We start from the raw sequence: 24,274 nt of genomic DNA on the forward strand, positions 1-24,274 counted from the left end.
AGACAGACATTAATTCTGTACTACCCACATGTTCTTCTTGAACCACCAATTTCCCTGTTAGTGAGGCTGCAAAGCCCTTAACCCAGCCCACAGAAAACCTATCAAGACCTATTGTCTGTGTTGTATAGAGAATGATGCAGTATTTTTTCCTACAGTACAGCAAAGACATGAATAGATGTTCTGATTTATCAAAATTTAAAAGCACATGTGGCATCTGTGTGTGTGAATTGCTGACATAAATATCAATCAAACAAAACAGCAAAGCAGAAAAAGCACTGCTGACCATGGGGGAAAAAAAGAAAGCATCAAGCCAACCTGGTTCTCCTCTTTGCTGATTAGCTTCCAGTCCCAGGGTTCAAACAGCTCTGCACAGCTGGGATTCTTGGGACTCCAGCAGTTCCTAAATGGTTTGCATTGAAGGATGGTCTGTAAAGCTCTCACTGGCTTCTGGCTCAGTCTGTTAAATGGAGGGAAGTAAACTCAAGACTCACATTTTTATATAACAAATATTTTTAACTCAACCACTTGTAGTCATAACAACAAATCTATGATTTTTATAAAACAATAACAAATACTTTCTCCTAATGCTATATCCTTAAATATTACCATTCTTATCCTCCCCTCCTGCCACTGCCAAAAATACAGAGATACTAGCGAGCCCATTTCATGTATTTTTTTTCTCTGAATCTCAGCTGGTTCTTAAAAAAATGTATTGATGTGTTTTCCATTTATGTGTGCAGGTACATCCCCACTGACTCCAGCACAGTCTGACTGACAGTGGTCTTTAGGAAGATCTGATGTGCCACCCCACACCAGGAGAGATATGCCCTTAATGTCCTTATTAGGGTTCAGCAGTTATTACTAAAATGAGAATATACTCTTGCAGTGAACAAAGCTGGTATTTGAAATAGATGCAATTAATTGCAGAAGGAACAGAATCAGGAGAAATGATTTCTTAGCTCACCTGTGACTTTTGTCGATTATATGTATCAAATAATTCTGAGTTGTATAGAAATGAAAAGGAACTTCAATGAGAGGAATTATTTAAGAAGCTTCTTAGTGAAAGATAATTCTGGAGATTTGTCTGATGAATCTTTGTTGTTCTGCTAAATTAAAAGCTAAGTGGCTAACTAAATATTTATAAGTTCCAGAGATGAAAGTGACTCAGGATATGTCTACAGTGGAACGTGTTTCTTAGTTATGACTCATGTATTTGTGGGTGGATTTTAGCTGAACCTGCCTTGACAGTATGTGATGCTGTACAGCACAAGGCCCCTATTCCTTATGTTTTGAACCCATAATCGGTGCTGAAGCTGACTGGATGAAAAGGGAGGTCAGTCCAGAGCCTGCATCCAGATATCACCTGCAGATGATCTAGGAGATGTCTCCTAACATATTGCCAGAGAATTTGTCTTCCTCCCTCCCTCCCTCCCTCTCCTCCTTCCCTTCCTGCCCCTCAACAGAATAGGTGAGGTAATTGTGATTTGTGTTTTCCCCTCTCTTCCCCCAAAGCCAGAAGGATTATCCATGGATCCAGTGGATAAGCTTCTTGCAAGTGAATGGTTTGTTCAGCAAACACTTGCTCTCACTTCTAGTGTGACTTCAGCTTCTGTTTTGCAGAAGGCTGCATGACTCCAGAGAGGATTAGAGACATGGTTGTAATTCAATTGCCAACATGCAGCCTTGTCCTTCTGATGTGTATGCTACAGTGGTAAGTCCACTGATCTTATGGATCCAGGATGACTGAGCCCAAAGCAATCAGACAACAGAGAGCACGAATGCCAATAAATTGACAGGAACAAGTGAATTTAAGGGTATAAGAAAATATGTACCAGAAAGAGTAGAACACCACCTATCTTAGTGTCCTGCCTCAGGGGCCAAGAGAGGACACCTAAAGGAGAGCAGAAGAAGAAAGCAAACCTTTCAGAATAATTTCTTTATCTCCAGGGACCTATTTCACAAACAGAGGTGATTTCTGTATTTAACAGTAGCTCATGATGCATTTTCGTTCCATTGATGTATCCAGCTGGTTTTTTGACTAAGTTTCCAGCATCCTTACTGCTGTGTTAGATCACACAGCTGGGGTGAAGAAGAGGGAAAGTAAGCTAATGAAATGCTGTTGGTTTGGCTTCAGTTGAAAGAGGAAACCACCCCTCTTGTATGCAATATCCTTCCCAACAGCAATTCTGAATCTACCCTAATCACAAGGGCAGTTGGCCCTTTAGGGGCTGTGACTTCACTGGAAGGTTCTGAAATGCTGCTTTTTGCAGCCTTCCCCTCAGCTGACAGACACTGACCTTAAACACAAGCAGTTTGAACCTTCACTTCCACTCCCTGGTTGTTTTTGGGATTCAGCCATTTGCTTCTCTCCTGTTTGCATCATACTGATGACTGCAAATAAACTTGCTCCAGGTACACTTCAGTCTTGCTCTGCTCTGTGCTCCATAGTGGTAGGTCCATCCAGTGCATTACACAGGAGGACACATTCCCTGGCCCAGTTTCCATCCCTCAGTCCTTTCTTAGAGATCTGCTTGAAGTGATGGGTTTGCTCCCTGTGCTGCTCCATGCCCAGCTGTCCTAGGAAGAGCTCCTGCAACTCAGTGTTTCTCAAAGTTCAGATGAATTAAAATTTCTGGAGGGGAGGGAGGGAAAGCAAAATAGAGATTAACCAGATAGTCAAGGTGCTTTTCTGGCAGCAAACAGCTTGATGTTCTGCAGATAACATACCATGCCAAAAAAAAACCCTGCAAAATGAAGAGCTAAGTATTAAAAATGGGTTTATGAATCAGCAGTAGATTCAAAGACACAGGGGACATAGGGAAGTAAGATCTTAAAAGAGCCCAAAAGTAGAGGTATGAGGGATGATGACCCATCCCAAGGTGATTGCATCCTTCAAGAGGAGGGCAGTGTGACTAGGCAGGAGTGTGGTTCCAAACTGCGTCTTCCATGGAGCAGGGAGAGCTTCACAGCTGAAATTCAGCTTGTGCCTGTGCAGGTAGAGCAGAGGGTCTGAGCTATGCAGTGCTAAAATCCTTACTGCAGGCATCATGTATTATTAGCAATCTGTAAGTTACAAGTGGCTGAAACAACTTCTGCAAGAAAGCCTCCATGTCAGATGGGCTTTTATGTTACTGTAAGTCAAGCAGATGAAATAACTGCTTGAATTATTGCCAGCTTAAAACATACATTTTTTAATAAATGCAGTTTGCCTACTTTTTACAAGGCATTGTTTTATTGTAACCATAAAAACTTCAATTCCCTTTCCCTAGTTTATCTTTTGAATTACACTTTTCTGGTTGACTCGCTCTGCAGTCAGTCAGCTTAATTTGTAACTCGTATAGATTTTCTGCCCAGCAACAGCAAAAGGAAAACATTCAACAGAAAAAGATGTCGTACCAGCAAGAGCACAAAACCTGGCACAGTGACTGAGGGGCAAATACGCTGCTGGAAATGTTTTTAGGTTCTTAATTGCCCGGTTTTCAACCTGAGAGGTTCCAAAATTGTAGGCACAAGAAGGGGCAACAAGATCTGAGAGGACTGAACAAGACGACACAGCACTGCACATACTTTTCCATCCCAAAGTGCCAGGGTGTGGTTTGGAAACATGGAGCCAGGATAAACGATTATACGCTTTGCTAACTTCAGTGACCTCACAGCGCAAGTATGTGGGACAACCTCAGGCAAAGGGCCCTTCTGCTTTATATAGGTTGCTTTCTGACTCTAATTCTATAAGTAAATGAGGAGGTCTGAGCAGTGAATCTGTTTAAATAGGTATCAGCTAACAAAGGCCTGCTGCATAGAGCATCTTTACGGCCTAACATATTATGGAGGAGTATCAGAACTAAATGTATAGATTTTTACAGCCAAAGAGCTGGAGAACTGCTGGGTTACTGGTCTGAGGGGAGACAATGAGAGGCTGAGTGGGGACGGTGAGGGACTGATGAGGGACAATGAGGGGCAGAGGCACTGAGGGGCTCTTTTCAGTGGTGCTCAGCCACAGGACAAGGAGCAATGGCCATAAACTAAAACACAAGAAGTTCCGCCTCAACATGAGGATGAATTTCTTCACATTGAGGGTGGCAGAGCACTGCAACAGCTGTCCAGGGAGGTCATGGAGTTTCCCTCTCTTGGAGACATTGCAAACCCACCTGGACGCGTTCCTCTGTCACCTGCTTCAGGTGACCCTGCCTGGGCAGGGGGGATGAACTGGATGATTGCCAGAGGTCTCTTCCAACCCTAACAGCTCTGGGGTTCTGTAGCGGGACTGTGAAGGGAAGGCGGTGAGAGGCTGCGGGGCAGAGGTGTGGTGGTGAGGAGCTGAGGGGGAGCAGTGAGGGACCGAGACCGCTGAGACGGGACGGCGACGGGAGGGCGCTGAGGGCTTGAGGCGGGATGAGGGGCTGAGGCGGGATGAGGGGCTGAGAGGAGGCGGTGAGGGGCTGAGGCAGAATGAACTGAGGGACCGAGACGCGGTGCTGAGGCGGGGCGTGGCCGGAGGGCACTTAGGGTCGGCGAAAGATCCGCGAAGGGACTGAGGGACTGAGGCGCTGAAGGGCTGATAGGGAGGCACTGGAGGACCGAGGCGGACTGAGGGGTTCAGGGGCTGAGTCGGGATGAGGGACGGTGAGGGGCTAAGGCAGAATGACCCGCCGAGGGACTGAGGTAAACTCATGGACCGAGGTCGGGCACTGAGGGACCGAGGCTGGTCGATGAGGCGCTGAGGGACCGATGCGGGGCACCGAGGGACCGCAGCCGGCCGCTGAGGCGCCGGGGCACCGATGGACCGAGGCGGGTCGATGCGGCGCTGAGGGCCGCGCGGGGGACGCGCTGGGCGGAGGCGCTGAGGGCGCGGCCCCTCCCCCCCCTCGCCCGCTCCCGCCGCCTCTCGCGAGGCCGCCCCCCCTCCTGCCCGCGCGTCACCGGCGGAGCGGACGGGGACAACATGGCGGAGCGGCGGCGGCACAGGAAGCGCCGTCCAGGTACCCGGGGCTCCCCCTTCTCTCCATCCCTCCACCCCCGCCGGGCCCCGCGCGGCGCCTCTCGCTCCCCGTCCTCAGGGCGGCCTCCCCCGCTCCTCCGCGGCCTCCCCGTTTGCCAGACGGCGGCTGCAGGCGGCCCGCGGTGAGGGAGGGGAGCGCCCCGGTCTCGGGGCACCGGGGGCGCCTCAGGCCGCGGGGAGAGTCCGGGATGGCACAGAACGAGCGGGTTTTCCTCAGAATTTTCTGGCAGATCGGTAAACTGTGCAAATAGAGCGCAGGTCGGAGCGTGTCGAGGGGCTGATGGGCGGCCGGCGGGCCCCCCCGGCACATCCGAGGCGCCTCCGCTTCATCCCCGTGGGGTCTGAGCCCTCAGAAGTTCTTCGTCTCTCGATGACCAAAGAGAGAGATTTCAGGCTGTTCCCTGTTTATAATCGCCGTGGTACTCTCAGGATCGCACCCGTTACCGGTGTGAACAATAGCTTAGTGCGGGTTACACCAAAACACCCGGGAGCTGCACCTTCACCCGGCGTGTCCGGCCCGGGGATCGTAAGCAAAAGTCGTGGGACAGATGGTAAAAGCATCTTAAAAGCAAACGTGCCCCAGCCAGGAAATGATGCGGTAAGGAAAGGAAATTAGCGTCTGGAAAACATAAACAAACAGCCGCATCTAAAAATAGACCTAATCAGCTTTGAGATCGTGTTAAAATGTAGTGATAATTGTGCGGTGGCACTGAGAGGCGAAGTGAAGGCTGCCGTGGTGCTTTCGCTTACCTGGAAGTCTGGTGTGTCAGCAGGGAGTTTTACAGAGTTTTTAATGCATGTGTTGGGCACAGTTGCAGTATCAGTGACTATAATGCTTATTACTGTTGTGTATTATCAACACTAAGCCTAAACAGTGTTTGTTTGGGATTTATTGCTCTGCTGTAAGAGCAGATAATATCGACAGAGATCAGAGAGCCATTCAACACTGTGCACTTCATATGTCACCCTTCTGCTTGGTTGCCCTCTCTCCTTTCTCATCTTTCCCCTTCCCAGCCCACTTTGCCTTCCCCCAAGAGGATGGACATCTGCCCGTACTTGCAGTGGTTCCTTTTTTCCTTTTAATTCCAATTATGGGGACAGGGGGAGAATTACAAGGAGTAATTAATCAAAATCTTGTTAAACAAGCCTTATCCATCACAGCATTCAATGAATTATTGTAAAACATTACAGAATTATTCTCTTTTCATGATTGTTATAGACCGTCCCTTGACGGCTCAATAAAGCATCCATCCAACCCAATTTAAATGCAGTTTAATGTTTTGTGTAGCACCCAGGGCTGTGGTCTTGCAGGCAGTTAAGCACATACTTAATTTCCAGCCTGTTAGCAGTAAAAGTATTTCCCAGATTGTTAGTAATTAAATCGATGCCTGGGTGTTAACGCTTAAGGTCGTGGCCTAAATTTGTGATATAATTATGGACATAAATGTGGATTTTGGTAGGTTCCCAGTGTATGTCAGCAACAATGGGAAGACAAGACCCTGAACAAAGAATACTGGTGAATGCCCAAGGGGTGTTCTTAATTGGTCAGTGAGTAAAACAACACATGTTTTTCTTGGTAGTTGGGTTTGGGTTTGGGGTTTTTTAAGCTTTTTGAACTTTATTGGTATACTTGCAGCATAAGTATCATGTTTTCTGGCTAATGCTGGAAGTTTCTTCTTTTAAAATGAAGCATGGGATTTGTAGGTGCTTCAGTTGTTTTAGCAGGGTGTACTTAATTTAGTGTGATGTGTGCTCCTTAATGAAGAGATTATTTATCACACTGCAAGCATGTCTGACACCTGAACACCCCACTGTCACTAAGCAGAGCTGTATTTCTCGACAGGAGTGAGGCTTTTGGGGGCAGGTGGTGTATTTAGCTGTGCTAGAGGCTGATGTAATGGAGCTCAATTACAATACCATGTGCACAGAACCTGTGTTTGGAATAATTTTCATAGGATTTTATGCCTACCATCAAGATTGGAATCATGGCAATTGGGTCAGAGAGCTAGACCTGAAAACAGTCTGAAAAGATAATTCTGTCCAGTCCACTCTGTGTGCTTCCCATCGGAAGTGGTCACAGGAAGGATGTGTTGTATTTTCATCGAAAGACAACGTTGCCCAATCTGTGTTGCACAGTTTAGACTCTTCCTCTGAAAGTTGCGAAACTTGCAAAAATTTTAACTTCAAGTATTTGAACAAAGATATTTTAGAGGTAAAATTTTCCAAGTGTCATTCCTGGTGGTAATTTAACTGTAATTAACACAGAGATGAATTCGGATGCAGTAGTGAAAGGAGGCTGGTCTGTAAGATGCAGATCACTCCCCCAGTGGCTCCCACAGGATTCAAAAGTCTGAAATCAAGAATGTTTGCTGTGTTTAAAGGACCGACTGAAAGAACAACAGCATATGTTGTCTAATGGCTGGTTTAATATTTTTATTTTAGCCACATACATGTCAAAAAGATGGGAGGTGGCTTTGAATGCCTGTTACTCCAGCAACCTGAACAAAGCTGTTTCATGTCTTGGAAAAAAACCCAGTTCCATCCATGTCCTGAAATATTCCCTTCAGCACAAAACCTTCGGCGCTGGTTCCTGTGCCCGGCGCTGGGCCGGGTAACACGTGGCACTGTGTTGGCAGCTCTGCAGTGTGACTGTTAAGCAGGCATTAAGTTTTCATTTCCTTGGCTGGGTTCCACCGTGCACAGTTTTAGTCTCCCCGCGTCCAGTTTGGGTTTGATCTTTGCGCTGTGATCGACAGCGTTTGCCTCGCACCTTGTGCCGTGTCCTGCGCTCCGGAAATGTTCGTGCGCACAAACACCACCCCTGGGGACACAGCAAACAGCCCTTGGGCAGCTCTTGGGGCAGTGTCTCACTGCAGATTGGTGGCTGAGGTGGCATCAGTGACAGGTACTTTCCTTGTTGACTTTTTTCCCTTGACTGAAGCTGTGAGATTCTCCTGATGAAGGACATCTACTAATCATTAACTGTTGTGTCCTGTCAGGATTTGGGCTCTGCTGGAAGGAAAATGCAACAGCTGCATTGCTGCTCCTTTGCTACACCTTTGTGTGAATGACTCTGGAAAGGATTTGCAGAAAGGACAATGCAATGGCTTTCTAGTAATGCAGATTTTCATCCAGCTTGCCTGTTTGTCCTTATTTTCTCATAAATTCTGGTAAAGTTGAATGGGACGATAGCAAAGGAGAAAGGCTAAATAACTTCTTTGAAAGCTAAGTGGCATCAGGTGATAGAGGAGGAAAAAACAAAGATCAAGGGGGCAAAAAAAGTAGAAAAATAGGAATTAAAAGTAGCAGCCTGACTTGTCATTAAAACCAGAATCAGTTTTTTGGAAATTTTGAGTTACATTTTTGGAGGTGGGAAGGGAAAAAGTCGAAACAGCTGGCCTGGGGCTAGAAGGGGACTGAAGCTGGTGTGTTTTGGCTTCAGAGTACCTTACATTACTCCTTGGATGTGTTTGACAACTCTGGACGTTTACAGCTTTTGCTAAAAAAATTAGCAATGGTTGAAAAGAAAGAATGAAGAAAACCAGTACTTCTATTTTTATAGGATATGAACCAGACTGAAAAACATCTGCTAATCTTTTTCTGTAAAGCAAAGTTAATGTTTTGTGGCCAGCACACAGCCATGGTAATCCAGAAGAACTGGTTTCTCTGCATGGCTCTGCCACAGTGTCTTTTAAGAGACCTGGGGCAGTCCTTGTACTGGTCATCAGTGCAGGAGTCCAGCAGTTTTAGGTTTACTAGTCACTGAAGAAAACACAGATGGAGTCCTTAGAGCAAGTCCTAAGATCCTGATGTGTTTGTTTCCCCCCTACCCACTCCCACCCAGCAATCCAGTCATGCCAGTTCTGTGCTGCTTCTCTGTCCTGCTGCACCTTGGTTTATTTTACACAAAGTATGAATGTCTCAGCAGAATGGATGAGCAGAACCCACTCCCCTGCCCAGAACATCCAGTCTAAGGTCCTGACAGTCAACAGGGAAGGGGAAAAGATAATCCTGCAGTTCAGCCCAAGCTGTGATGTGCTCAGCCCATCTCCAGAGAAGAGCACCCTGTTGCAGCTGCAGTGTCCCTGCAGTATGAGGAGGGAGAGGTGTGTGGAATGGAACCTGGGTTGGCACACTGTCGTTTTTGATGTTGCCTTTCATCTTGAAAAACAGGCTGCACTTGATAAATGTGCTTCAGATTTCTTCTTTTCCTTATCTGAAAACTGTATAAACTATTAGGCTTGAGCACTCTGCTGTGAGGGATGGTGTTCTGAAAATCTAAGAGCAAAGAAATAAGCTAGATATTCATTTTATTGAAATAAAAGAATTTTGATGACCCCTTTAAAACAGAGGAGCATAAATCCTTGTAGTGCATTTGTCTGCACATGAAATAACTTATCTTGTTAGTGACACTCATTATTTACTCTCTTCTGATTTTCCAGAAACCTTGTTTACATTACAGACCTGTGGAAGGAAATTATCTTGTCTTTGGTCATAGCTGTCTTCTCACAACTGTGATGCAAAAGGGGAATGAGTGAAATTTCCAAACCAGAAATGTCCTCTGGCCTTTTGTATTCCGTTGAGTGTTCCAGGAGTAAGAAAGCCTGAACAACTCCTGCTTAGGTAGAGTTGAAGGGGAGAAGGAAGCTCGTGGGCACACCAGTTTCAGTAGCTCAGTTCAGATGTTATTTGTGATGTGTACAGGCTGCAGTCCCAGCTGGGGGTTGAATTAACTGGGAACTACATCAGTGTATTGAAGGCAGTTCAGAATGCACTGTGCTGTACTTTGATGTGGGAGATAGTGGTAAATAGTTCCATTAGGGTTTTCCCTTTGGTGGGTCTGGAACATCCCTGGGCTTGAAAATCTCAACGTTTTATGAATTCATATAGAGCAGAATTGTGATTGAGAATTATTCTTTAAAATGTCAGTGCATTTCTAGTAAGTCACTAGGCTGAGCACTCACTGCTTTTCCTCTCTGTAGGTGGAGTTCTTCTGTCTAGACAAATAAGAAGTTTGGGTTGATTTTATTTTTAATGGCATTCTCCCAGAGTTTGTAAGTTATCAGTAAATCTTTAAATTTCACATGCTGTCTAGTGACAACATGCATTTTTCAATATGTAAAACTAGAGTAGATCCAATAGTTTAAACAAAATCTAAGAGTAGAAGTATTCGAAAGTTTGACATTATTTTTTATTACTTTAAAACAGTTTAATCATAGAATTTTAATTAAGACATCTTCAACATTCTAGAAATAGATTGAGATGTTTCCTGAATCTTTGTCTTTCCTACGGAAGCAAATTTTAAATAGCAGGAAGTTTTCATATTCCTTTTTAAGACTGTGTTACCTGGTTTAAAGCTTTATAATTTTTTCAGAACTACCCCTTGATTAATTTGTTTAATCTTTTCCTAAATGCCTAAAGAGGCTTAAAGTGCCTGGATCTGGGCGGTTTTTACAACTGAACACAAAGTTTGATTGAACTGCAACTTTGAAAAGTTGTGGCCAGGATTCTGAACTGTGGTTGATTTCACTTTATGAGGAAATATAATATTATTTTCTGTCAATCATATGTTTTAATATTTTAGCAGAAACCTGGCTCTGCAAACAAAGAGATGAAAATAGGATGAAAAATGGGGATTAAATTGCAGGAGATACTTTCTCAGTTAAACTGTGGCAGTGTCTCTCACTGGGAAGCTTTTCTTGTTATGAAACCATCCCAGAGAAAGGACAAAGCAATAGATAGAAAGGAGGAAGAAAATCTCCTGGTGCCAGCCCCGGCCTGTGTAGTGCATCACATGACCCAGCAGAATCATAAATATTTTAGGAAGAAGGAGAAAAACCACCTTATCAGGGGAATTAACACTGAGGTGAATATCTGCAGCTTCTCTGACTGTTTTACTCTCTGTGCCATGAAGAACAGTTGCCCTGTGAATTGTTTCAAATTTAATTGATACCAAACTTGGTGCCATCATCGGTGATCTACAGTTACTGGGACAACTGTACCGTGTAAGAGGACATCAAACCACACAATATAAATTATGTGCAAACATGCATGGTCAGGGATTAGTTTTTTATGAGTTATCTGATGTCTGATACACATTTTAAAAATGTAAAATTAAAAAAAAGGATTGAACACAGAGAAGGAGATAATATAATCCCTTTGAGGACTGTTAGGATCATCTGGCTTAATTTGGGCACATGTTTGTTAAACTAACTGTGGAATGTGAGAGCATGTTTCTGCTTACATATAGAGGATTTAGACTTTTAAAAATCTCAGCTGACAAACCACAGTGTCTTTTGGTCATTTGGATACCTTATGTCTGGATTATTCTCTCTAAAAATTGTCCTCAGACAGGAAAGGCAACAATCTCCTCTAGGAGGATATTCATTAACCAGTTGATTTTGAAAGTTAGCTGTGCAAACTGTTGAAAATTAACAACTCTTACCATCTGAAGCTTTTATTCTGGTGTAACAACATCTATTTGACCTTGCATTTCCACTTCACATGCTGGTTGTGATATTATGATTATACATCTTAAAAGCGGTAATGGAGGTTTGTATGTGTTTATTGGCCTTTAGGAACATTATGTCTTTAAATAAACTGATTTTTTTTTTAAAAATTCCTGTAAATGACCAATCTGGTTTGTGGCTTATATAATCTATTTCCTTGGGCAGCAGGAGAAGAACAGGTACAGAAGAGGTGCTGCAGTCTGGAAAGATGTCCCTGTTACTGATCCACAACTAGCAGAAGGGGCTGGAGCATTAAACCGTACAGATTAAAAGAACTCTTATGGGAAGGAATTTTGAGGAAGTTTGCCTGAGTCACTTTAATATCGCAATTTATTTTTTTTCAGATGTGTTTTTGTGAAGCAGGAACATTAGAAAGTTCTTCCATTCCTACTTGCAAATATTAGATCTTAATTTTACATAATTGAACGTGCCCATCTCCGTCCTTCTGCCCTACGCATCTCTAAGTTCTGCTACCTCTGCAAGGTGGTAACAGCACAGAATTCATGAATGTGTGCAGACTGAGGGCTCCTTTTTCATATGGCATCTGTTCAGATGTTCCTGTGCTTCATCCTGCTGTGCCTCCTACTCTGTAGGTTGGAAGAATCTCCTCAAGCGTGCTCTGAAGTTTAAGTCATTTTGTACTCGTGCAGTCGCACATACATTTTCTATCAGATCTTTCAGCTTCTTTTCAACATGGTTTTCTCCTTTCTCATGTGAAATTCAGGCTGCTCTGTGTTCTGTCAGTCTGCCTACATTGCTGTCATTTCATACATGCTCATTCCTCCCTGTTTCCTTTGTTCCCAGCTTCACAACTGTTTCCATCCCAGTTGTGTGCCTTAAGCAGCTTCCCATGTGCCCGCTGCTTTCCTCTTAGGTCCTCCTTTAGTTTGCTCTTCTTACAGAGCTGTTAAAGAGTTCTTACTTTTACCTTCAGATCCTCTAACTTAAAAATTCCTGCTTTATGTAGACAGAAAGTTCTCAGGAAAAAATGCCTTGACCTATTTTCACATCCTTTATATTTTATTTATTATTTATATATCACCATGAAATAATGAGGACTTTGCAACATCAGATTTTTGAGCCCAAATGAATGATAATCCCATGTGTTTAAAACTGTACTAATTTCTGACTGTTCCCACTGTAGGAAGTTGGGGAGCCATTCAAGGAGGAGAAGGCTGTTGCTAAATACTTGCGCTTCAACTGTCCAACAAAATCCACCAACATGATGGGTCACCGAGTTGATTATTTTATTGGTAGGCTCACTTTTAACCAGATAATTAACATTTCTTCTAAGGCTGCACTTGGAGGGCGGGAGAGGCTGCTTTGATTTTATTATTGGTGCTTTATCTAATAATTACTGATCTTACGGTTTGGGTTTGAAAACTTATCAAGGCATTAGGAAGCCATAAAATTAATCTCATCAGCCTGGAGTAAACACAATAACCTTTTCACTCTGTGATTTAAAGGTGTGTAGTTGTCAAGAGTGATGCATTTCAGAGTAGGGACCAGTCTTACTTTAAAGATTTGAAAGGATGTGGAACATCACCACAACTGAGTGGTCAGTGTGGTTCAAGGCACGTAGACTAAATGTTAAAATAAATGTTAATGCATTTTTAATTCCATTTTTTCCTCTAGCCTCAAAAGCTGTGGATTGCCTCCTGGATTCTAAATGGGCAAAGGCAAAGAAAGGAGAAGAGGCTCTATTTACAACCCGAGAGTCTGTAGTTGATTACTGCAACAGGTATGACCCAGACTAACTCCTCAGTGTCATTAATTACTGTAGTTGAGAAGATATTGTAGTTATTTGGGAACTAATGTAAGCTGGACTTTGTGCATCCTAAAACTTGTGTGGTTATGTGCAAAAATAATGCTATATTTTTATTGCAGTGTTTGAGGGTGGAAATGATGTAGTTTCATCATCTTTTCTCTCAAAGCTCTCAGGCTTTCATTACACTGCTTGGGGCAGCAAGGTAAACTGAAGGATTTTCCTGAATATTGTCAATATTGGAAGTTAGTGGGGTCAGAGCTCTCAAATCTCTCTGTCCTTGCTGCCTGAGGAGCTGGATTCTGTACTGCTCTTCCTGTTTGGAATGTGGCTGTGATCCTTTCAAGGATGTTACTGGTTGGTGACGACCTTGAGACATCCTGGTGCCCCACTGGCCATACACAGACACACACACAGATATATATATATATATACACTTGCAATAAGGTCTGTCTGTAGCTGACATGGGTGGAATACTTGCACATGTACCACAGGTTCCACAGAGCAGTTCTGTTTATTGTACATCACTTACCAAGGAACTCAGTAAGCCCTGAGAGATAATTAAATGGACCTGGTGGCTTTCTGTCTCCTACATCTTATGTATTCATCTATAACTGCAAAATGCTGCCACGGAAAAGTACATTTCTTACCCAGTTTTGAACAGATGAACCAAAAAAAGCAAAGCAACAGGCAAGACATGGGATAATTAGGTCTGGTGTGTGTAGTAAATAGAGCAGATGATGGTGACCTCTGCCTTCCAGTCATGCTATTCGTGATTATGTTAGAGAAAGAATCTAGGTTGGTGTCTAATAACATAATTGAGTGTAAATGTTGTTATCACAGCTGCACTTAAATGTATCATTTAACTCTTTTTCATTTTAAGACTCCTGAAAAAACAGTTCTTTCATCGAGCATTGAAGGTGATGAAAATGAAGCCTGACAAGGATACAAAGAAAGAAAAGGAAAAAGGAAAGGCTGAGAGCGGGAAGGAAGAGGAGAAAAAGAGCAAGAAGGAAAGTGGCAAAGATGAAAAAACCAAGAAGGAGAAAGAAAAGGAAAAGAAAAAGGATGGGGAAAAAGAGGAGTGCAAAAAGGTAAGAACTGTCTGTAAGAGAAGAGTCAAACCTGTAACAAATACATTAACCAATTGTTAAGATCACATTGGCTGAAAAATGCAGTTGGTTATTCTAAAATATGACTTATCTTTTTTTCCTGTTTTCATCTCTAAAATATACTGCTTTTTTTTGTTACCTTTTGAATTGTTCTTATTTAGATCTAGATCAAAAAAGAGACTTCAGTTGACCTTTGTGCACCTCGTCATCTTCTAGTGTGGGCTGAGTTAATCCAAACCTGCTCCTCTCCAGGGAGGCTTTGTGCCTCAGTTAGCATGGAATGACACATGTGCATGTGACCAAACATCTAAAACCAGCACAGCTGCACAAGTGAAACACAAACAATTTTGCAGTGTTTGGTAACAAGAATGTTTGGAACGTAATATTTGGTATGTGGTGCCTGTAACTGGCTGTGTAGTAGCTGCCCTGTTGTGTGACAGCTCCTTACTGAACTGCATCCTGCCTCATCTTACTTGATGTTTCAGGTTCAAACTATTGTTACTGAACAAGTTTTCATGTGTGTTTTTTCATGTTTTCATTCCTGATTTATTTTGTTACTTATTTTATTATAAGCAGAACAGAATTCCTAAATTAAACTGTTAGGGACCTGCAGGAGAAACTGGATGATTGAGGTGGTTTTTCTTCTATGTACAGTGGTCTGAATCAGTGAGAGTTAGTACGACAGTGCTCCAAAGTTATTCCCATTGAGACACTCCTCTCACATTTAGTGAGAGTATAGTCTGTCTACAAAGGTTTGGATTTCAGAAAGAACCTACATGGCTAAGAAAGAATTAGAACAGTCTGGCTGCAGTGTCAGCATAGAAGGCAGTGTAAGATAACCCAGCTGCTGAGGTGCTGCAAAATGCTGATTATGAAAGTTATGAGCTCGTCCAATCTGCTGTCATGAGGGGAGGTACATTATTAAATGTAATGTTAATTTTTAAACTAGTCATTATTTATTGAGCAGATATGTAGTGGATTATATAAGGTAGAGAGTAGGAACTTCAACAACAACTCAAGACCAAAATCAGAAAATTAATTTAGCACAATGAAATAAGCAAAGAGAAGGAAATGGGAGACAAGGGAGCAGGAAGCACAAGGTCCAGAAAGAGATTGAAGAGGACAGAGAATAAACAGGCAGAAACTGATTTTGCCAGGATGCTCTTGTGGTAAATATGGCACCAAAGTACCAAATAACTTTAATGAGGTCAGTGATGGTGAAGTGTTGTTCTCTGCTCTTGATCTCTGTGCAGACTTCCTGGTAATGCCAGCCCAGCTTTGCTATGCATTTGAAAAGACAATGTAATCCTGAAGTCATAGTCTGCTCTTTAGATACTAATTAAAAATAAAATTTCTCTTTCCTTACAATTTTCCTTTATTTTTGAGGTACCCAGATAGTAATAAATAAGAACAGGAGGAAATGAAGCATCTTTACTTTTAAAAAAAATTGTGAATGTGATCTTAAATTTGTGAAAAGTTATCAGACTACATTAACATAGTAGCAATTAAAACCTCTTAATTTTTGTAATTTTTATATATATAATGATTCATATATAATGTATATATCATAATTTATACACATGATTTTATAGATGTAAGTAAAAATATTTGTTTGTCCTCAGGATGAGACTCCAGGAACACCCAAGAAAAAGGAAACTAAGAGGAAATTTAAACTTGAGCCACACGAAGACCAAGTTTTCTTGGATGGAAATGAGGTAAAATTTGTGGGTACTTTCCAACTTTGAATGTCACTGTGCTATTGTCAGAAAATAGCTTCATTTACTGGATTTCTGCAAACTCCTTCTTGACATGCTGAAAGAAAAATTGATGGCAATGCAATGGCTGATCTTGAAACCAGATTTTTAGATATTTGCCAGGAGGGTAGAGACATATACATGTAGGACAGTAGCTTGAAGAAATCTAAAAGAAAATTTAATTTACCAGTAATTCAGTGTTGGTGGCCATGAGGTGAGACGTTTGTCCCAGGGGTGTTGGAGCTGCCCTGGGTGGTGTCTCAGCCTCTGTGCCCGGAGCTGACCCTGCCTGGGGCAGGAGGGTGGGCCAGAGACTCCCGAGGCCCCTCCAACCCAAGTTATCCCCCAGCCACTGCCATGCCAGGATAGTTCCAACCCAAACACGAGCCTTTCAGAGCATAAAGTTCAATTGCAGGAGGGGAAATAAAAAATACCTGCCTGATCTTGTGATCTGAGCAGGCAGGTATTGGGCATTCCCGAATTCTCATCCTGGCTTTACAACTGAAATGGTGGCCTTAAATACTTCTCTGTGCTTTGCTTTTCTGGAAGACAAAAGAACTTAATTGTTTACCAGCTCTGTAATGTACAGAGTCACATTTCTCCTTCTATAGTTTTGGATGAGTGGTAAGTTTTACTGTGCTGTGTGTGGCTGTACTGGAATTTCCCCTTGGATTCTTGTATTCCTTTGGTTATAAAACACAGCAGCAAATTCCATAAGTAAATCACTTGTGTGAAAAAATGTACTTCCCTTATGTATCTTGTTTTTACTCTTCTCAGTCAGTTCTTTTACACTGCCTTGCTGTTTCATCCTGTCTCCTGTGGAATCACACCTAACTCTGATCCTCTCTGTTGTCTTTACATGGAGTGCCTGGGATAGTTTGGCATTCCAAATGGGGCTGCACCACAGCATTTGCAGTATCACAGTATTTACTGCTTAACATCAGTTCCTATTTTGTTTTATTAACGAGCTATATTTTTTTAAGAACTGCAACTCCCAAGAGGTTTTTTTTAAGTAATTTTTTTTTAGCTAATTTAGAGCCAGTTCTTGTGTATTTGCATTAGAGCTGTTTTTTCCCTTTTCTTCATTATTTTGCACTTACAAACACAGGATATCACACACTCTCTTACTGCCCAGTCACAATCCTCAGCTTGTTTGGGCTCACAGAACAGCTGACTGGCAGCAGCTACACCGAGTGCAGTCAACTTTGGCCCCCTGTGAGAAGCACAATGTCAGATACTTGTTGATCACACTGAATCCTCACTGCCTCCCATGTGTCCTTCTGGGAGTTCTTACTGACACATCTGCAACGAGGGATGCTGGTTTCTAGTAATCAGCAGCTTCTTTTCAGAGTTATAAGCTCAGATTCAAGTGTTTAGCTTGCTAAGAAAAAAACCTCGATTTTTCTAGTTCAGAAAATCCCACACTTTACCAAGAAGATTTTTATTTAATATGATTGAGCAGCTCTGATTCAAATGACCCACGGTCCTCACACAGACATTTGGCACTGAGTGTTGCAGCTGCAGACACTGAGGTAACACTGGCTGTGGGACAGAGGGGGCAGTGACACTGATCTGAGCCCAGCACATGGGCTGGGGTTTTGGCCTCCTCCTTTGTTCCAGGTGTTCAGTCTGGGCTTTTTTCTCTTCAAAGCTCACAGGCCTTTTTGTTTCCCCTTGGTGGACCTGAGAAACTTTTCACTTTTTTGCAGAACTGTTTTTGGCTTCATGCTCAACAACATTATTGAATAAAGATAAAACCAAAACTTGATTTCAGGTATTTTTCTGAATATTTCATTTTCCCATCAGTTCTACTGTCTGATTGTTTTGCCCAGGATTACATCACCTGTCAGTTACCCTTCCTGGGAATCATGACCCCTTGCCTGGCTCCAGGGCTGACTGCAGGGCACCAAGCACTGCAGCCTGGCAGTGAGTGTTTGGGTGAGGGGATAAATGAGATGTTTATCAGAGATCTTGTTTTCTGACTGTAAACCAGGTCATTTCTGTTGTAGGTGTATGTGTGGATCTATGACCCTGTTCACTTTAAAACTTTTGCCATGGGACTTGTACTTGGTAAGTCAGATCAGACACGAGTTGTTGATTTGTGTTGCCTTAAGCTAACCAGGGGGGTGTTGTCTAGTGGGCAAATATGGGTTATATGGAAATATGAACTATGTTATTAATTTCTAGAACTGTATTTGTGTAGGATAAACCCAATCAGCCAATTTTTTTAATCTAAATTAGTGTAGATGTTAACTGAACCAGTGAGCTGACAGACCATCCACGGTACTGATGGTTCAACACATTCCAGCTTCCTCACCTTGAGAGAGCCACCTTTCCTGAGAATCCATGTCATCCCTTGGGGCCACTGTTGGGCCTCTGACCGGTCCTTGGGTCACTGTGATCTCTCCCCAGCAGTTCCTCCTGCACTGGTCCCAGCAGCTCCCTGCTCACCCTTTGGCTCGAGCCCTCTCCCAGAGCTGCTCTCTTGGCTCCCTTGGCCAAGTGCAGCCACTTGGAGCTGCTGAATGAGGTGTCTCTACCCAGTACAAAACCAGACAGAAATACTGTCAGTAGCTCATCCTGTGCTAAGCCAATACCTTGAATGAACAGTAAGCCTGGAACCTCTGTACACGTGCCAGGGAAAACTAACGATGCTTCTCCTGCTTGTGTTCTGCCCTCCTGCCCAGTGATTGCTGTGATAGCCGCCACGCTGTTCCCGCTCTGGCCCGCCGAGATGCGCGTCGGTGTTTATTACCTCAGCGTGGGCGCGGGCTGCTTTGTCGCCAGTATTCTGCTCCTTGCCGTCGGTGAGTGTCGGGCGGGCGGAGCCTGCAAGGGCAGAGGCACAGCCCGGCTCTTCCCCGGGCTCGGAGCTGGGCGGTCCCACGGCCCAGGACGTTGTTTGCCGGATCCCGTGTGCGTTTCCCTCCCTGCCACCGGGTGTCACAGTTGTGCCACGGGAAGAAGGAGATCTCGGGCTCGTGTCACCTGTTGGTGTTTCCCGTGTAGTGCAGATTCGTTTGCTGCCTGTTTAAACAAAAGGACCCCAGAACTGCACACAAGAACAGATTCTGTAGTGAGAATGGTGTGACCAGGATTTTAAAGGTTTCTTTGGTTGTATTTCTGTAGCAGAGGGATTAAGGGCCAAATCAGAGATAAGATCCATGGTTAGTGGGATGGGGGAGATGTGGTAAGAACAAACTATTCCAGTGCTACTGCGGAATGAGGGATTTTCCCCCGATGTCACCCAGTCCCTGGCTTGGGGTGGGCATTAGTAGTGGGCATCTCCTACACAGTGGTTGTACACTCTGTGTGTTCATAACAAAACCCAGCATCTCCCTTGTTCTCACACAGCTCGCTGCATCCTTTTCCTGATCATCTGGCTCATCACTGGAGGAAGGCATCACTTCTGGTTCCTGCCAAACCTGACAGCAGACGTGGGATTCATTGACTCCTTCAGGCCCCTGTACACACACGAATACAAAGGACCAAAAGCAGACTCAAAGAAAGAGGAAAAATCAGAATCCAAAAAGCAGCAAAAATACGACAGCGAAGAGAAATCAGATAGTGAGAAGAAGGAAGAGGAGGATGGGAAAACAGAAGGCACGAGGAACTCGGGAACAGAGGGCTCAGGAGGGGAGCGACACTCAGACACTGACAGTGACAGGCGCGAAGACGACAGGTCCCAGCACAGTAGTGGCAATGGAAACGACTTTGAAATGATCACAAAAGAGGAACTGGAACAGCAAACAGATGAAGGGGATTGTGAGGAGGAAGAGGAGGAAGATACTGAAAGTAGGCCTTCACATGGAAAATCATAACTCACTGCGGTTTGGGACTAAGTATGTGCAAATGGTTGGATTTTCTTTGTTGGCTGATCACCAAAACATAGACCATACAGTAGCATCTTCGTTTGCTGAAATATACGTGTTACCAAACAGTTTTATATCTAGTTCCTTCATTTTTTTTTTTAACCATTAACTTGATTACTTGGTACTATGTTAATCATTAATATCCATTTACAGAAGTTTTATCAATCTGACAAGTTTTTTATTGATTGATAGATTGCCCAGATTGTCCTCAAACATACTGAAAAACATCGTTTTCTGGTACTTGCATAACTGGTCAATTAGTTTAGCTTCTCAAACTTGCTTTTGTAAACCAGGTAAAAGTTGAATGACCAAATCTCAGATTATTCCTAGTTATACTCATTTGATAGTTAGGTAAAGCCCTTCTTAGCCCACAGCTTTCTTGATATTTTTCTTGATTTTGTTTTCGAAAGATTGTGAGAACTTTCCTAAGAAAACTAGTTTTAGCAGAAGTATTTTGCTGACAATAGAGGAGCTGGTAGTGCTGAATTTGGCTGCAGTGTCTCTGTTTCTCCAGCCCATGTGCCAGCAACCGAGGAAATCCAAACTGGTTTTGTACATCCGGTGCAGAGAGAGATGTCATCTCCTGCAGGGGAAGGAAGCAGCACAGTTTGGAAATAATGGCTGTTTTCTTTCTCCTGCTCCATCATAATTAAGAAAAAAAAAATGTATTCTGTACATAATTTACAAATAAAGCAAACCATTTACTTTAACTGCTACTTATTATTTAGAGATTTGATCCAGCATTCAGTTTGTATTCTTGAAGCCATTTTGTGGTGTATCTATGGGAGAAATGCAAGTCAAGAGGACCTCACAGAATATTTGTGTGATTGGTAGCTGTTCCACAAGAGCTTTAGTTTTGTGCCAACATTCCATGTATTTGAGTAAATTGATCTTTATTAAATGAAAGCAAACACCAGAGCTGTATGGATGCCTTAATGTTAAACCTCTCTGTACTCTGGAACTGGAGTAGTTTTAAGCTGAAGAGGCAGGAGAGTGTTGTTCTGCTCCAAAAGCTGGGTGACTCAGAGCTGATATGAAGTGACCATTAATGATTTGTTTATAAATCCCTTTGGAGCAGCTGGTGGGGTTTCTCCTGTGCATCCCTCCCTGCTGCCTGTGTGGAGGATGGACTGCAGGATCTGCCTAAAGCATGGAAGAAGTTAAGACTCGGCGTCTTTCCTCTCGATGACTTGAACTGTAGACTGATTGTCTCCCCAGCCCACTCAGAGAAGATGAGGGTAAGCTTGACGTTTTCATATCAGACTTAAAGAACTTTTTTCCCTTATCCTAAATTGCTTCCCATCCTTCCAGCGTCGGCATTCTGGATGAAGATACTAATTTTTCAGGTTGTGCAAATATCTACATCATCATGAGTGCATTGATAAACAATTCATGGATATGGTGTATTTGCTTCTTAAATCTCCTGAATAATTACTCCATAAGGAAGCAGATAAATTGGATCACTTTTTTATTAATATAGCAAAAAATTAAAGGACCCATTAACTAAACAGATTGACTCCTGGCCACTTGTGTGTTGTCACTGATTAAAGTAGCAAACGAAATGCTGTTATACTGACTGGGGGGTGTGTGTGGTGGGGAGAGCAGAACCTGCTCTGGGGGCTCACAGGGGCCAGCCCTGGCCAGTTTTTAAAGAAAATGTAGTGGCTTTAAGTTGTTTCAAGTACTTCTCCTCCTCTAAGTGAAATAATGTCTTCAGGGCCTCGCTGAGAAAATGGTCAAATAATAAATACTCCGTAATGGTGCCATCTGCTCCCTGTTCACTGCACAGGTGCCACGTGCCAGCACTGCCCACCTGGGGACAAGTGTTTGGGGCTCAGAATTAACCACCAAACATTTGTGCTGTCACCTTAGAGTTCCAGGCTCCCATGGCTTAGAAATTGAATTGGCCTCAAACTCCTCCACTTGATCTGCTGTGAACAGCTCTGAACCTGGTGTGAAGACAGAGCTCTGGGCAGTGGTTAAGGAAAGGACTTGTGACTCATTACTGTAATCTAGTTTTCCTAGAAATATCCCCCCAGTGCTTCTGAATTATTTTGGAACAAGGTAATGAGAGAAGTGATTACAACATGCTAGTAATAGTAAAATTATGAGTGGACTTAAGGTATCCTGACAAACATTTCCAGTCCAAAGAGAAAATCACAAAGGGACTTGGGCACCTTTAGTTAATTATCAAGACATTTTCATATCAAGCATTTCAAAGTTCTTAATGATTTGGACTTTTAACAATTACTGGTAAAACACAAATGTATTTAATGTAGACAGCATTTGGCAGAGATATTGCACCCAAGTGTGCTCTGCTCTGGTACACATACAATAACACCTGCTCACTTGTGGTGTTCCAGGGTCCTTAAACAGAGGCAGATCTTTCTCTAGCAATTAAGAAACAAAAATATTATTTGATGAACTCACTTATTTCTTGTTATCTGTAGAAAAGTTACAGCAGTGGGGTGGGATGCTTGTGATGATAAACAATTTTCAAATAGTGAAGTACCTTTGTAGCAGCAGATCAGGGAAAGCATTTGCTTTCACCTGCTGTGTATCATGCAGCAGATTTTCCTGGGTTTATATATATATATAAAATAGGAGATTATATATATAAAACCTGTGCTTACATATATAAAACGCTCTGTGTGTGTTTCTATATATGTTGCTCATTTGGGCCTGTTTCAGTTTCTGTTCGAAATAACACCGGCTGGAGTTCACTGAGCATCGTAGAGCAGAAAAAGGGACAGGTAAAATTGGACAATGTCTCAGTTCTTCACTCCTAAATTACACCTTCCCCAGGACTCAAGAGAGCAGTGGCAGAAGCATCTGCCCCCTGTAAACACTAAATGTAGACAGTGCAAACATGAACTGTAGAAATGGAAAACACCTGCTGGGTTTGGTCCCTTATTTCCCTTCCTGAGGCCCCCTGCAGTCCTCGCGGTGGCACTGAGCCCTCAGAGCCCTGCAGGGCTCTCTCCAGCTCCTCTGAGGGTGGAATTCTGTCCTAACAGAGTCACAGTGACAGCAGAGCAATATTCCAACCTCACAGCTGGCACTGAAAGCACTGGGCAACAGGGAAATAAATACCCTCTTCCAGCTGCAGGAGATTTGCTGGCAGCAGGTGGAAGTCCTGTCAGAACCCCCTGATCTGTTGGTAGAATCAGCTCAAGTGAGCTCAGTTGACAGAGCAAACCCATTTCCTCTCCTTGCTGTGCCCTGCCCTGAGCCTCCCTCAGGGTGCTGAGCTGAGCACGCCCTGTGACACCCTCACCTCACTTTATGTACTCCAGCCACAAACAGAAACAATTCACAAAATGAAATACACCCAAAAACACCCGGGAAAAAGACCACTGTGGAAAAGTTAAGTCTCAGTACCTACATTACCTGCTGTTTTCTTCCCTGGAGAGACCCCAGTGAGGACAAAGAGAGCAGCTTCCCCTTCACTTGCTCCAGAGCCTAAACGAGCTCTTGGTTCCCATAGCCTTGACTGTAGATGACACAGCCCAACTGTTTGTAACAGAGACGTCCTTCTCCTCTCCCCATCCCCCCTGCCTTGTTCTGACCAGATCAAATTTTCCAATAGGGAAGTTCTATATGAATTATTTCTCTGCATTCTAGAAAGCTTTTGTTTGTCTTACATGTATCTGAGTCTAAACTCCCCGGGGAGTTGCACTGGGATGAACTCAGAGTAGATCCACAAGTTTGTAACACCAAAAAAGCAGGGCAAGAGCCACTCTGGAGGGAATATCCTGCTCACTCTCAGTGTCACAAAGGACTCCAGCAGGAGATGCTGAGGGCCTCTGTGTCCTCCCACTGCTCCTGCTGCCCCTGGTGCAGCGATTCCTTCCCTGGCTGGGAGGGGAGGGTGCATCACTTACTCCTTGGCTGACATTTCATCCACCTACTTCTCATACATTTTTAAAACCAAACCTTAAACCATCCAAGTTTGAACACCATTCTTTGTTATGCTTTTTGTACCAGAAATTGTGTATTAAACTTTTCCCAAGCTCCAAAGCAGTTGAGATGCAACTTCTTAGTGGTTTTTATGCAAGATTTAGCACGGACATTAGTGCTGGGATTACCTTTTCTTTAAAATTAGAGAGTTTTTGTTAGGAACTACAGCTGTCCTGGGGAAGAGTCACCACCCACTTGCCAGCACAGCTGTGACAGATGGGTTGACTTTTAAATACAGCAGAGACAGAGGGATCAGTTCTGTCAGAGACTTTCAGTGAAGGAGTGGTGACATTTAACTGTTGA

The 24,274-nt window shown here is 43.4% G+C and overlaps 1 protein-coding gene across 1 annotated transcript; it reads left to right on the plus strand.

Moving 5' to 3' along the window:
- Positions 1-4,883: 4,883 nt before the first annotated feature.
- Positions 4,884-21,534, plus strand: SEC62 (SEC62 homolog, preprotein translocation factor). Its single transcript, XM_029962329.1, has 8 exons — positions 4,884-4,979; positions 12,653-12,761; positions 13,144-13,249; positions 14,157-14,367; positions 16,008-16,100; positions 18,149-18,209; positions 18,827-18,946; positions 19,494-21,534. The coding sequence occupies exons 2-8, from the start codon at positions 12,731-12,733 to the stop codon at positions 19,958-19,960; spliced, it is 1,089 nt and encodes a 362-aa protein (XP_029818189.1). The 5' UTR covers positions 4,884-4,979; positions 12,653-12,730; the 3' UTR covers positions 19,961-21,534.
- The last annotated feature ends 2,740 nt before the right edge of the window (positions 21,535-24,274 follow it).

Source organism: Manacus vitellinus, unplaced genomic scaffold, assembly GCF_001715985.3.
Source record: "Manacus vitellinus isolate BGI_N305 unplaced genomic scaffold, ASM171598v3 scaffold_45_pilon, whole genome shotgun sequence".
Lineage (NCBI taxonomy): Eukaryota > Metazoa > Chordata > Aves > Passeriformes > Pipridae > Manacus > Manacus vitellinus.

Bases quoted from the DNA above. Each gene is read 5' to 3' on its own strand.
- SEC62 (XM_029962329.1), top strand. From the start codon at position 12,731: ATGATGGGTCACCGAGTTGATTATTTTATTG. The intron at 12,762-13,143 runs GTAGGCTCACTT...TTTTTCCTCTAG, and splicing joins CCGAGTTGATTATTTTATTG to CCTCAAAAGCTGTGGATTGC. The intron at 18,947-19,493 runs GTGAGTGTCGGG...GTTCTCACACAG, and splicing joins TATTCTGCTCCTTGCCGTCG to CTCGCTGCATCCTTTTCCTG.